The 15,561-nt window shown below is 43.2% G+C and overlaps 1 protein-coding gene across 1 annotated transcript in view; it reads left to right on the forward strand.

Annotated features, from left to right (window-relative positions):
- The window catches only part of LOC140430244 (tapasin-related protein-like), a 97,952-nt gene extending 86,089 nt beyond the window's left edge, over nucleotides 1-11,863 (forward strand). Inside the window, exons 6-7 of the mRNA XM_072517672.1 lie at nucleotides 407-547; nucleotides 11,228-11,863. Of these exons, the coding sequence (XP_072373773.1) occupies nucleotides 407-521 (115 nt within the window). The 3' untranslated portion in view covers nucleotides 522-547; nucleotides 11,228-11,863. The remainder of the gene's footprint in view (nucleotides 1-406; nucleotides 548-11,227) is intronic.
- Nucleotides 11,864-15,561: the final 3,698 nt, after the last annotated feature.

The raw sequence follows: 15,561 nt of genomic DNA on the forward strand, positions 1-15,561 counted from the left end.
TTTCAGTGTGAATATCCACCATCTTTATATCTGGCTTGCATATGTCCCTGTGGTGGAGATACAATGCAGTTCAGAGTGTTGTGCACACTGTTGGTCTCCTTGCTCTAGGAGTAATATAATTCCTTTGGAAGCAGTTCAGAAAGGGTTCATTAGGCTGCTTCCTGGGACAAAAATCATAATTAAGGTCACAATCAAATTCACAATGGTCTTTATTGAATGTTGTGGCAAGCTCAATAGGATGCCTGATGACCCCCGCTTCTATTCCACCCTGATTATTTGCATTCAGCTTTCCCGTAAATTATCTTACCATCACGTAAAGAATAAGTTGCTATAAACGGTTGCTAAAGCATTTCAACCAATGCAATTTCGTACTGTTTGTCCCGATTTCTCAATTATATTTTAACAGGTGTCGAGGAGAAGAGACCAGGAAAAACGACGTAAAAGGTAGAAAGGTAGAACTTGGCGGCGAGATGGCTTCAGGGGAATATGAATGTCATGATTTTAAAAACACAATTCATTGAGAAGATAATGTTAATTTCTAAGAACGGTAATATATCAAAAAATGATTTGCCTGTTTTACAATTGATGTGATTGCCTTGGTTTCCTTCATTACCTTAATTTACCAATTGAAGACGACACATGAGATTAGTGGGCAAAATTAAAACTCGAGGTATTGGGGATAATGTATTGCCGTAGTTAGAGAATTGGTTGGCAGACGGGAAGCAGAGAGTGGGAATAAACGGGTAATTTTCAGAGGACCCTTTTGAGTCACTGTGCGGAGTCTGCACGTTCTCCCCGTGTCTGCGGGGTTTCCTCCTGCCGTCCAAAGATGTGCAGGTTAGGTGGATTGGCCATGCTAAATTGCCTTTAGATTAGGTGGGGTTGCTGGGTTGCGGGATAGGGTGGAGGTGTGGGCTTAAGTAAGGTGCAGACTCAATGGGCCGAATGGCATCCTTCTGCATGGCATATTCTATGAAGCAGAGAAGCCAGCAGAGAAGGTGGGGCAGTCTGGAGAACGTGGCAGCAGTTCCAGAGATACAAAGAACAATAATCCAGCAAATTATAGGCTGGCGAGCCTGACATCAATAGTGGAGAAGCTTTTGGAAAAGATATTGAGGGATAGGATATATGCACATTTAGAGGAAAATGGACCAGTTAATAACAGGCAGCATAGTTTTGTACGGAGAAGGTCATCTCTCACTAACTCTATTGAGTTTTTTGACGAGGTGACAAAGAAAATTGATGAGGGAATTGCTGTGGATGTAAGCAATGAAGTTACTGTGAAAATCCCCTTGTTGCCACACTACGTCGCCTGTTCGGATACACTGAGGGAGAATTCAGAATGTCCAATTCACCTCACAAGAACGTCTTTCAGGACTTGTGGGAGGAAACCGGAGCACCTGGAGGAAACCCCGCCGACACGGGGAGAACGTGCAGACTCCGCACAGACAGTGACCCAAGCAGGGAATCGAACCCGGCTCCCTGGTGCCATGAAGTGACAGTGTTAACCGCTGTGTACTGTGCCACACTCCACTGTGCTACCGTGCTGCCCTCCACTGTGCTACTGTGCTGCCCTCACCTGTGCTACCGTGCTGGTATAAAAACTAGGGTAAGGGCAATTTATCTGAATGCTCATAGCATTCGAAACAAGATAAATGAGTTGACAGCTCAAATCATTGCAAATGGGTATGATTTAGTGGCCATTACGGAGACACGGCTGCAGCATGGTCATGATTGACAGTTAAGTATCCAGGGATATCAGACTATTCGAAATGACAGACAGGAAGGTAAGGGAGGTGGTGTAGTTTTGATATTTCAGGATGACATCAGGACGGTAGTGAGACATGATATAGGTCCTGTGGAGAAAACGGTTAAATCCATTTGGGTGGAAATTAGAAATAGTAAGGAGAAAAGGTCACTGATAGACATGTTTATAGGCCACCACATAATAACATCACAGTAGGGCGGGCAATGAATAAAGAAATAACTGGTGCATGTAAAAATGGTACGGCAATTATCATGGGGATTTTAATCTACTTGTCAATTGATCAAACTAGGTTGGTCAGGGCAACCTTGAGGAGGAGTTCATAGAATGTATCCATGATAGTTTTCTCGAACAGTATGTAAGGAACTTATGATGGAGCAAGGTATCCTAGATCTAGTTCTGTGTAATCAGACAGGAATAATTAATGATCTCACAGTTAGGATCCTCTCGGAAGGAGCAATCACAGTTTGGCTGAATTTAAAATACAGATGGACCGTGAGAAGGTAAAATCCAATCCCAGTAGCTTGTGATTAAACAAAGGAGACTACAATGGGATGAGGGAGGAGTTGGCTAGGATAGATTGGGACCAAACACTTTGTGGAGGGACAATTGAGGAACAGTGGAGGACTTTCAAAGTGATTTTTACAGTGCTCACAAAAAGTATATACCAGTGAAAAGAAAGTACTGTCGGCAAAAGGATAATCAGCCATGGATTTATAAGGAAATAAAAGGGTTCAAACTTAAACAAAATGCATACAAAGTGGCAAAGGTTAGTGGGAAATTAGAGGATTGTGAAATATTTAAAGGTCAACAGAAAGCCACAAAAAAACTATACAGTAAAATAGATTATGAGAGTATCCTAGCTCAGAATATAAAAACCGATAGCAAAGGTTCATTGGATATATTCAAGAGCGAGCTGAAGGTGGCCCTTGCCATTAAAGGGATCAATGGGTCTGGAGAGAAAGCTGGAGTGCGACACTGAATTTTCATGAACAGTCATAATCGTATTGAATGGTGGTGCAAGCCTTGAAGGGCCGAATGTCACCTATTTTCTATGTTTCCAGTTGAACCACAGAGCGAAGCCATTCAGCCGAGTACGTGCCTCCTTTCACTGAAGCAGTCCAGTAACTCACATAATCCCGCTCCAAATATCCATCCAGTTTCCTTTTGGCCCCATTGATTGTTTCCGCTTCAATCATCCTTGCCATGAGCCCCATGAAAATTAGCATAGGGGACATAATACTAGAGAGATAAACACCTGGCTCCAACACTGGTGTGGGAGAAACAGGTTTCCGAACATCTGGCACTGGCATCAGCACTACGGAAAGTGAGGTCTAAACAATGGTGGGACCAGAATTCTCGCAAACTGCACAACTGGGAAGTAGAAAACAAATCTGTAAATTAAATGGGAGGGGGGAGGTGTGGAGTGAATACATAAACCGACAAATTAAAATAATATTGCATTGCAAGACAGCTATTCAGGTAATGACACCCAGGTGCAGGAAGGGATAGAGTGTACAAACGTAAAAAAGCAGTAAATAGGCTCAAAGGGGAGAAAGTGGTACAAGGCAAATGGATCTTTCTCAAACTGACGTAGCATTCAGCACAAAAATACATGAATTAACTGCACAAATTGTGATTAATGGGTATTATCTTATAGCTCCAGAGATGTAGGATCGTTTTCTGTACCAATGCATTAAGGTGTACATGATGGTATTCTGTATCAATGCATTGAGATGCACAGGATGATTTTCTAGACGAATATGGTGAAGAACCTACTAGATTAGCTTTAGATTTATTATTATGCGTACTGAGGTACAGTGAAAAGTATTGTTCTGCATACAGCCCAGTCAGATCGTACCATACATGAAAAACATCTGACATGCTATAGATACACAATGTAAATACATAGACATCGGGTAACGCATACAGAGTGTAGTGCTACACAGTAGAGAGATCAGGTCAGTCTATAAGAGGGCCATTCAGGAGTTTGGTAGCAGCGGGGAAGAACCTATTCTTGAATCTGTTAGTGCGCGTTCTCACACTTTTGTATCTTCTACCGAATGGAAGAGTTTGAAAGAGATAATACCGTGGATGGGAGGGGTCTTTGATTATGCTGCCTGCTGTCTCGTGGCAGTGAGAGATATAAACAGAGTCAATGGATGGGAGGTAGGTTCGCGTGGTGGGCTGGGCTGTGTTCATGAACTAGAAAACAGGTTATCCAAGATTGGGTATTGTGCATAGAGAAAGGAATAATTGGCAATCTAGTTGTGTGAGATGTCTTGGAGATGAGCGACCATTATATGAAATATCTCTTCATCAAAATGGAGAGTGACGGGCAGCGCGGTGGCGCCGTGGGTAGCCCTGTAGTCTCACGGCGCCGAGGTCCCAGGTTCGATCTCGACTCTCGGCCACTGTCCGGGTGGAGTTTGCACATTCTTCATGTGTTTGCGAGGGTTTCGCCCCACAACAGAAAAATGTGCAGGGTAGGTGGATTGAACATGCTAAATTGCCCCTAATTGGAAAAAATGAATTGGGTACTCTAAATTTATTTAAAAAATAAAAGAACAATAAAATGGAGAGTGACGAGGTTGATCCTGACGTAGGGACCTGAATCTAAATAAAATAAATTACTATGGTGTGAGGCACAGGTTGAGTTAGGATGGCATGGTAGCACAGTGATTAGCACTGTTGCTTCACAGCACCAGGGACCCGGTTTCAATTCTCGGCTTGGGTCACTGTCTGTGCAGAGACTGCACGCGCTCCTTGTGTCTGTGGGGGTTTCCCCCGGTTTCCTCCCACAAGTCCTGAATGACATGCTTGTTGGTAAATGGACAGTCTGAATTCTCCCTCAGTGTACCCAAACAGGCGCTGGAGTGTGGTGAGTAGGGGATTTTCACAGTAACTTCATTGCAGTGTGAATGTAAGCCTACTTGTGACACCATTAAAGAGTCTATGGTGGATTGGAGAACGTGAATCAAAAGGATGACTGTGGACAGGCACTGGTAAACATTCAAAGATTGCATGCGTGAGCTACTAAAATTCTTCATTCCTGTCTGGGGTAAAAAATAAAATGGGAAGGTGACCAAGCCATGGTTTACAAGGAAAATTAGAGAAAACATTAGATCCAAGGAAGAGGCATAGAAATTGGTCAGAAAAAAAACCTAGCAGAGCTGAGGATTTGGAGCAGATTAGAATTCAACAAAGGGAGACAAAGGGTTTAATTAAGGGGGAAATTGAGTACAAGAGTAAGCTTACAGGGAACAGAAATATTGACTGTAAAGATTTATATAGTTATGTGAAGGGAAAAGAATTGGTGAAGTCAAATCTAGGTCACTTACAGTCACAAACAGGGGAACTAAAAATGGGGAAAAAAGAAAAGGTGAACCAACTAAATACATACTTTGGTTATATCTTCATAAAGGAGGACATAAATAACATACCAGAAATGTTGGGGAACATAGGGTTTTGGGAGAGGGAAGAACTGGAGAAAATCAGATTCAGCAGATAAATGGTGTTGGGGAAATTGATGTGACTGAATGCCGATAAACCCCCAGGGCCTTATAATTTACATCCCAGACAACATAAAAAGTGGCCCTAGAAATAGTGGGTGCATTGGTGGTCATCTTTCAAAATTCTATAATCTCTCGAATAGTTCCTACAGGTTTGCAGGTTAGTAATGTAACCCCACTATTTAAAAAGGGAGATAGAGTGAAAACAGGGAATGATAGACCAGTCAGCATGACGTTGGTGGTGAGGAAAATGCTGGAGTCCATTACAAAAGATTTCATAGCAGGGCACTTGGAAAACAATGGCATATTCATACCGAGTCAATACGGATTTACGAAAGGGAAATCATGCTTGACCAGTCTACTCGAATTCTTCAAGGATGTTACCGTGTAGAGTTAATGCGGGGGAGCCAATGGATGTGGTTTATTTGGACTTCCATAAGGTTTTCGACAAGATCCCTCAAAGGATCCTTCAAAGGATCCTTCAAAGGACAAGATCCTTCAAAGGCCAACATTAAGTGGGGGTAATGTATTGACATGGATAGAAAACTGGTTGTCAGACAGAAAACAACGAGTAGGAATTAATGATTTTTTTCAAGTGGCAGGGAGTGATCAGTGGGGTCCCACAAGGATCAGTGCTTGGATCCCATCAATTCACAGTATAGATATTAATGGTTTAGATGAAGGAAGTAAATGTAATATCTCCCAATTTTAGATTTATTGTCACGTGTACCAAGGTACAGTGAAAAGTATTGTTCTGCGCACAGTCTAGTCAGATCATTCCATACATGAAAAACATAGGACATACGATAAATCCAAATGTGAATACATTGACATCGGGTGTAGTGTAGCGTAGTGTACAGAGTGTAGTGCTACGCAGTAGAGAAGATGCGTGGAGACATCAGTTCAGTCCAAAGGAGGGTCATTCAGGTGTCCGGTAACAGCAGTGAAGAAGCTATTTTTGAATCTGCTAGTTTTTATTCTCAAGCTTTTGAATCTTCTGCCCGATGGAAGAGGGTGGAAGGGAGAATAACCTGCGTGGGAAGGGTCATTGATTTTGTTGCCCTCATTCCCAAGGCAACAGCAGATGTCGTCAGAGTCAATTGATGGGAGGAGGGTTTCCGTCATGGACTGGGCTGTGTTCATGGCTCTCTGTGGTTTCTTGAAGTCTTGGGCCGAGCAGCTGCCATACCAAGCCATGATGCAGCCAGGTAGAATGTTTTCTATGGTGCACTGGTCAATGATGTTGGTGCCCCTGGTGGGACAGGAGATGTGTTGGTGTAATTTAGGCTGTACATTCTTACGGTTGGCCTGGCTGAAGTACCCGGTCACGATGAACAAGGCTTCCGGGTATTCTGTTTCATTGTTATTTATAGCGGTGACACAAAGCTCCATGGGAGGGAGAGTGTGAGGAGGATGCATAGATCCATCAGTGTTATTTGGACAAATTGAGTGGGCAAATGCATGGCAGGTACAGTACAACGTGGTTAAATGTGAATGTATCCACTTTGGTACTAAAAACAGGACTGCAGATTATCTGAATGGCTAAAGATTTAGTGAAGGGCATGTTCAATGAGACTCTATTGTCCTTGTACGCCAGTCAGTGATAGTAAACATGCAGGTTCAGTGGAAGATGAAGAAGGTAAATGGCGTGTTGGCCTTCACAGCCAGAGAATTTCAGCACAGGAACAAGGATATTTTGGTGCATTTAAAAGAGGGTTTGAGTGAGACCACACCTGAAATAGTGTGTGCAATTGTGGACTCCTCATCTCAGAAACAATTTTCTTGTTATGGAAGGAGTGCAGCGAAGATTTACTGGACTGATTCCAACAATGGTGGTACTGATGTATGAGGAGTCATTGAGTTGGTTAGGATTATATTCTCTGCAATTCAGAAAAATGAGTGGGGACCTCATAGGAACCTATAAAACACCAACAGGACGAAACAGGGTAGAAAGAGGAAGGCTCTTTCCATTGGCAGGGGAGTTCAGAACCAGGGGCCATAGTCAGAGGATGCAGTGTAAGCCATTTAAGACTGAGGTGAAGAGAAATCTCTTCACACAGAGAGTGGTGAGCCTGTGTAATTCGCTACCACAGGAAGCAGCTGAGACAAAAATATTGTATTTTTCAGGAATGAGTTAGATATAGCTATTGGGGCGAAATGGATTACGTGATAAGAGGGAAAGCAGAAACAGCTTACTCAGTTGGGTCATCAGCCATGACCATATTGAATGGGGGAAGAAGGCTCGACGGACCGAATAGCCTACTCCTGCTCCTATTTTCTATCTTTCCATTACAAGGATATCAAATCCGAAACTAAATATTCAGGGGTGCATTACTTTGTAAAGCCAGGCAGGAGGGAAAGGATGGTGATGTAGCAATGTTCGAATGAGATGGAACAAGAGCAAGAAATGATCTTGGATCAGAAGATGTAAAATCCATATGGGTGGAAGTAATAACAAGAGGAAAAAGGCAATGGTGGGAGTGGTGAGTGGGTCGCCTAACAGCAGCTATACTGTAGAACTGAAAATAAATCAGGAGAGAATGAGGCAGCACATTAATCATAGGTGACTCTAATCTTCATACGGATTGCGAAAATCAAATGGGCAGTGTTAGCCACGATGAATAAATAATAGTGTATTCAGGACGGTTTCCTAGAATAATACATTGTGGATCCAAACAGGAGTCAGGTTACTTTGCGACCTGGCAATGTGTGATGTGGCAGGTTTATAAACAATCTCAGAGTAAATGAATCCCTCCAAAGCAGTGAGCGCAATATGATAGAATTTCCATTCAGTTTGGGAGTGACAAACTTGGGGAACCAGGACAAATGGAGAACCAGGAAGCGGCAGAGGAGATAAATAAGTACTTTGCGTTGGTATTCACAGTGGAAGACACTTATAACGTTCCAAAAATTCTACGTAATTAAGATGCAGAAAGCATGGGGGTGTGATGGGGGCAGTGCAATTAAGTACAATAACTATCCTTTGAGAAAAAGTACGAGGGAAACTAATGGGAAAAACAGTCGATAGGCCCTGCGGAAAGGAAATAAGTGGAATAACCATAATTCAAGAAAACGTACAAAGGAAATGATTAGGAATAAAGGTCGATAGGTTCCTTGGACCTGAATAATTACATTCCAAGATATTGCAGAAAGTAGCAACAGAGGTCATGGATGTATTGGTCATAATCTTCCAAAAATGCTGAAATTCTGGAAAAGTTCTAGAGCATTGAAAAACTGACAATGTAACACTTACATTCAACATGGAGGGAGACAAAAAAGGGTAACAGGCCAGTTAGCTTAAGATTTTTCATTGGGGAAAATGTTAGAGCCCATTATAAAGGATGTAATAGCAGAACATTTTAAGATATATAATATAATTGAACAGAGTCAGCATGGCTTCACGAAGGATAAATCATGCCTGACAATATTGTTAGAATTATCTGAGGTGGTAACGAGCTGAAGGGCCACCAGTAGATATAATATACTTTGATTTCCAAAAAGGGTTCCATAAGGTATTGCATGAAAGGCTACTTAATAAAATAAGTGGCAATGGTATTGTGAGTGATAATTAACATGGAAAGAGGATTGGCTAACTGATAAGACTGAGAGCTTGGGTAGAATGGCGTTTTCAAGAGGACAACATGTAACTTGTGGCCTGCCGCAAGGATCAATATATATTAAGGAAAAGGAAGTGAATGTACTATTGCCAAGTTTGCAGATGACACAGTAATAAATGGGGAGGCAAGTGGTGCAGAAAGTTTCTACAGGGGGCTCTCTACAGGTTGATTGAGTGGGCAAAAACTTGGCAGAAGGCAATGTAAGAAAATATGAAGTTATGCATTTTGGCATGAGAATAAAAGAGCTGAATATGGAGAATGACTACAAACAGTTTGAGCACAGAGGGATTTGGGAGTCCTCCTGCATAAATCACAAAAAACTAGCATGCAAGCTCAGCAGGAAACTCATCTGTGATTTGACTGTAACCACAAACTTCTAATCATATATGACATTGCTTTGTCTGAAATAGGACCCACTCAATCGTTTAATATCTGTTAACCATTGACATGTCAGTAGAATATTTTTGGGTTCCATTTTATGCTAACTCCAATTCGATTATCAACTTCCTTCTTTGCTAGTCTCGTTTCTCCTGTCAACGTTTTGCATTGGAGCTGATCCTCACTTGAAGAATTCACCTGATATACACCCTCTTTTTTGCCTAACCAGACTTGCTATTTCCCTCCTCAACCATCGAACGTTGACTCGAACTTCCACACTTGTTGGAATGTACCTTCCCTTTATCTGAAGCGCCTCTCCCTTAAAGATCACAAATTGTTTGGTTGTCGATGTTCCTGTATGTTTTATTCTAGCTACATCGCTTTGAAGGGCTTTGGAATTAGTCCACTTCCAATCCAAACATTCTACTTTATATCATTATTGATTTTTTCCATTCCTATTCCGAAAATTATGCATGATGACATTTCTTGCCGAAATGTTCTTCCGCAAAAACTTGTTCCATTTGCCTCCCTCATTTCCCAACATCAGATTCATCAATGCTTGCTTTCTAGTTGTGCCGTGGACGTATTGATAAAGGAAGCTTTCCTGATTACATTTCAAAAATTCCTCACCTGATTACTCTTTAATCTAACAATATCCCAATCATTATTTGGGTACTTCATGTCCCCCAATATTACTGCACTATAGTTATTGCACAAATCTATAATTTTGCTGCAACTTTGTTCATCCCTGTCTCCATTTAGAGACCTATAGAATGTCTCTGTAGCGTGACATGGCCCTGTGCTTCTCAACACAATGGACACATTGCTTGCCCCAACCTATATCATCAGACAATCCCCCCCATACTCGCCTCCCCCGCTCCCCACCTGCTACCACAGATTCACATCCGCAACACCATTAAGGACCTCCTTTCTCTCAACACTGCCATGTCTTCACTAATGAATACTGCCATTCTACCTCACTTATAGAATTAACAGTGCAGTGAGAGGCCACTCAGTCCATCAAGTCCGCACCAGCCCTTGGAAAAAGTACTCGACCCAAGCCCAAGCTTCCAGCAGATCCCTGCAACCAAATTACCGCACCCGACTGTTTGGACACTAAAGGGAAATTTAGCATGGTCAATCCACCTACCCTGCACATCTTTGAACTGTGGGAGGAAACCAGAGAATCCAGAGGAAACCCACATAGACACAGGGGGGAACTGCAAACTCCACACAGACAGTCACCCAAGACCGGAATTGAACCCTGGTATCTGGAGTTCTGAGGCAGCAGTGCTAACCATTGAGCCAGCATGTGTGCCTTCCACATTCACTTTGCACTTCCACCTTGCACTTGTGTGCCTTCTCTATCTTTTCTGAACACGTTGTTGTTTAATGAGCGCCCATTTCTCAGTTTTAAGCCATATAGCTATTAATGAGTTGTGGATTAGATTCTGCGATGTAGGCAGCATGCAAGAACTGACTAGTGATACTTTGGTCGAACAAATGATGCATTCTGGAAATACCATGCAAACCGACACAAACATATGAACTGGCTGCAGGTCCTCGAGCCTGCATCGCTATTTACTAAGATCATGGCTGATCTGATAGTCCCTTCAAATCTGCATCCCACCTACCCCTGATAACCCTTGCTTACCAAAAGTCTATCCACCATTGTTTTCGAAATATTCAAAGGCTCTACTTCCACCACCTTTTCAGGAAGAAAGCTCCAAAGACTCAGAAAGAAAGAAAATCATTCCATCTCCTTTTTTAGTGAGTGACCCCTTACTTTTAAATAATGATCCCAAGTCCTAGATTCTCCCACAGAAGAAATCACCCTCTCCCAAACCACCCTGACAAGGCCCCTCGGATCTCATATGTTCCAATCAACCCACTTTTAGATCTTTGTTGAACATGTATGAAATATATGAATAACAAATGCTATTGATTATTTCCAGAGGATTCTGTACCGATGGAAAGAAGACATCTAGAATATTCCGAATTTTAAGATGAAATGGCAAGTCTTCCTTTTGAGCATAAACAATAAATGACACAACTGCTGATCAGGTTGAAATCCGGAAAATCCAGGAGAAATGAATGCGTAATGGAATCATCTGGCTGTACGAAAACTGACCTGTCCACAAATTTAAAAGAAATCATGTTGAGCAACAGTTACCCGGCCTGGGGCAATTATGCAAACGTGAAGATGATACAAGAATCTTGGAAAGGATTTTCAATTTTCTTCACTATTGCAATAAAGTGAATCTTAATCGGACACCGACAGTGGATACATTGAACAAAACTTGGCAATTTATCTGGAAAACGATGATCCAATGTATGGTTGCTCAACCAGCAACAGATGGAATATGTAAGAATACTTTTGTAAAATACAACTGTACGGCAAATCTTGTGAAAAGTCAGTTGATAAATGGATGGCCATAATAGGTGAAACAAATTTCCTAATCTGTGAAAATTGAAACATCAACAAAACTTCACAATTGAGTGTACACTGTGAAAATGAGATTTCTTATGTTGTTTCCCAATATAGAGAAATTAGATTATGGTTTGTAACCAAACAGAAAATTGAAATGTAATGGGAGTGTGCTTTTAATTAATATTACAGATAAAGGAATACAACAATCCCACTCTTAAAACTCATGCTTACAAAAATTAACAAATTAACAAAAGAAAACCAAATTCTTTGAAGGAAGAAAATTGCACTGAAAGTTCATCCAGCTGAAACAAAAAGAAAATAACTGCTTAAGTTAAAACTGGATGGGAATGTATAATAGGGGACAAAGAAATGGCTGAGCTACGCAACACATAGAACATAGAACGATACAGCGCAGTACAGGCCCTTCGGCCCACGATGTTGCACCGAAACAAAAGCCATCTAACCTACACTATGCCATTATCATCCATATGTTTATCCAATAAACTTTTAAATGCCCTCAATGTTGGCGAGTTCACTACTGTTGCAGGTAGGGCATTCCACGGCCTCACTACTCTTTGCGTAAAGAACCTACCTCTGACCTCTGTCCTATATCTATTACCCCTCAGTTTAAAGCTATGTCCCCTCGTGCCAGCCATTTCCATCCGCGGGAGAAGGCTCTCACTGTCCACCCTATCTAACCCCCTGATCATACTTTGGCTCAGCCTTCACAAATGAGAACACAAATCAGATACCAGAAATGTTGGTCAGGGTATAGTGAGAGGGTGGAACTGAATAAGACCAATATTAGTAGAGAAATGGTGTTGAGGAAATTTGTAGGAGACTGGTAAATCCCAAGGGCCTGAGAATCTACCTTCCAGAGTATTTAAGGAAGTGGCACTAAAGCAGGGAATGTATTGGTGGTCATCTTCCAGAATTCTATGGACTCTGGAACAGTTCTTGCAGATTGTAGGATAACTAATATCACTCCACTATTTAAACAAGGAGGTAAAGAAAAAATAGTGAATTATAGAGCAGTAAGGCTGATGTCGGTAGTGGGGACAATTCTAGAATCCATTACCAAAGATTTTATAGCAGAGCAATTCAAATCATAGAATTCATGGCACGGAGACAGGCCCTTCTGCCCAAACTGGTCCATGCCAACCAAAAAGCCCATCTAAGCTAACCCCATTTGCCTGCATTTGGCCCGTATCCCTCTAAATCCTTCCTATCCATGGATCTGTCCAAATGCCTTGTCAAATCATATTGTAGCAGGATCGGACAGATTCAGCACGGATTTATGAAAGGGAAAGCATGCTTGAAAAATTCTTCGAGGATGTAACTAGTAGCATTGACAAGGGGAAGCCAGTGGATGTGGTATATTTGGACTTGAGAAGGCTTTTGACAAAGTAACGCATAAGAAATTAGCATGCAGAATTAAAGTCCAAGGGATTAGGGGTTGTGTATTAAGGTGGATAGATAACTGGTTGGCAGACAGGAAATGAAGATTAGGAATTAAGGGTATTTTTCAAATTGACAGGCAGTGAATTGTGGGGTACTGAAGGATTGGTGCTAGGACCCCAGCTATTCACAATATATATTAATGATCTAGATGAGGGAACAAAATGTAATATCTCAAAATTTACAGGTTGGGTGGGAGTGAGCTGCGAGGAAGGTGCAGAGATCCATCAGTGTGATTTGGACAAGTTGTGTGAGTGTGCCAATGAAAGGCAGATGCAGTCTAATTTGGAGAAATGCGAGGTTATCCACTTTGGTCACAAAATCGAGAAGGCAGACTATTATCTGAATGGCCATAAGTTAGGAGAAGGGAATGTGAATCGAAACCTGAGTGTCCTCGTACACCAGTCACTGAAGGAAAGCATGCAGATACAGCAGGCGGTAAAGAAGGCAAATGGAATCCTTCAAAGCATGAGGATTTGTAACATGAGGAGGGATGTCTTGCTGCAGTTATGCAAGGCCTTGATGAGGCCACACATGGAATATTGTGTGAAGTTTTGGTCTCCTTATCTGAATAAGGATGTTCTTGCTCTCGAGGGAGTTCAACAAAGATTTACTAGACTGATTCCTCGGAAAGTGGTATTGACGTATGAGGAGAAATTGAATCGGTCAGTACACTTTTTTGGAGTTCAGAAGAATGAGGGAGGATCGCATAGAAAATGATAAAATTCTAACAGGACTAGACAGGGTAGGTGCAGGGAGGATGTTCCCGATGGTGGGTATGTCCAGAACCAGGGGCGAAATTCTCCCCAAACGGAGCGATGTCCGCTGACTGGCGCCCATAACGGCGCCAATCAGACGGGCATCGCGCCACCCCAAAGGTGCGGAATGCTCCGCATCTTTGGGGGCCGAGCCCCAACATTGAGGGGCTAGGCCGTCACCGGAGGGATTTCCGCCCCGCCAGCTGGCGGAAATGGCGTTTGTTGCCCCGCCAGCTGGCGCGGAAATGACATGTCGGGGCGGCGCATGCGCGGGAGCATCAGCGGCCGCTGACAGTTTCCCGCGAATGCGCAGTGGGGAGAGTCTCTTCCGCCTCCGCCATGGTGGAGACCGTTGCGGAGGCAGAAGGGAAAGAGTGCCCCCACGGCACAGGCCCGCCCGCGGATCGGTGGGCCCTGAACACGGGCCAGGCCACCGTGGGGGCACACCCCGGGGCCAGATCGCCCCGCGCCCCCCCCAGGACCCCGGAGCCCGCCCACGCCGCCTTGTCCCGCCGGTAAATAGCTACTCTAATTTACGCCGGCGGGACAGGCAATTTCTCGGCGGGACTTCGGCCCATCCGGGCCGGAGAATCGAGCGGGGGGGCCCGCCAACCGGTGCAGCCCGATTCCCGCCCCCACCCGATCATTAAATCTTTTCACGCAGAGAGTGGTTGGCCTGTGGAATGTGTTTGCACAGGAAGTATTTGAGGCCCAAAAATTGTCTGTTTTCAAGAAGCAGTTAGATATTGCACTGAGGGCGAAGTGGCTCAAAAGATATAGGGAGAACGCTGTATTAGGCTATTGAGTTGGCTGATAAAGTAGTGTGGCAGGGAGGTGGGAACTAGAGCAGGAGATCAGAAGGTGGAATAATTGAGGGGAACTAGAGAATAAGGACAGTAAGCCTCAGAGGAAGAGCAGGCATGGAGAAGTTGCTGAACACAGTGGGTCTGGTCGTCTGAAGTGCATTTGTTTCAATGCGAGAAGTAAAACAGCTAAGGTAGATGAACTTTGAGCTTGGACTAGTACTTGGAACTATGATGTTGCTATTACAGAGACTTGGTTGAGAGGAGGACAGTATCAGCAACTAAACATTCCAGGACTTAGATGCTTCAAGCGGGATAGAATGGAGTGCAAAAGTAGTGGGGAAGTTGCACTACTGGTTAAGGAGAATATCACAGCTGTACTGCTGGTGGACAGCTTGGAGGGCTCATGCAGCAAGGCAATATGGGCAGAGCTGAGGGATAAGAAGGGTGCAAGCACAATGTTTGTGGTTTATTACAGGTCTTGCAAAAAGCAGCGGGAGATAAAGGAGCAAATTTGTAGACGGATTTTGGAAAGATGTAAAAGCAACAAGGTTATTGTGTGGGTGATTCTAACTTCCCTTATATTGCCTGGGACTCACTTACTGCTGGAGGTTTGGAGGGCTAGAATACAAGACGAGGGGTGTACTTCTGAGGCTAAGGCTCTGGTCAGACCCCATTTGGAGTATTGTGGGCAGTTTTGGGCCCCGTATCTAAGGAAGGTTGTGCTGGCCTTGGAAAGGGTCCAAAGGAGGTTCACAAGAATGATCCCTGGAATGAAGAGCTTGTTGTATGAGGAACGGTTGAGGACTCTGGGTCTGTACTCATTGGAATTTAGAAGG

Source organism: Scyliorhinus torazame, chromosome 10 (genome assembly GCF_047496885.1).
Source record: "Scyliorhinus torazame isolate Kashiwa2021f chromosome 10, sScyTor2.1, whole genome shotgun sequence".
Taxonomy (NCBI): Eukaryota; Metazoa; Chordata; class Chondrichthyes; order Carcharhiniformes; family Scyliorhinidae; genus Scyliorhinus; species Scyliorhinus torazame.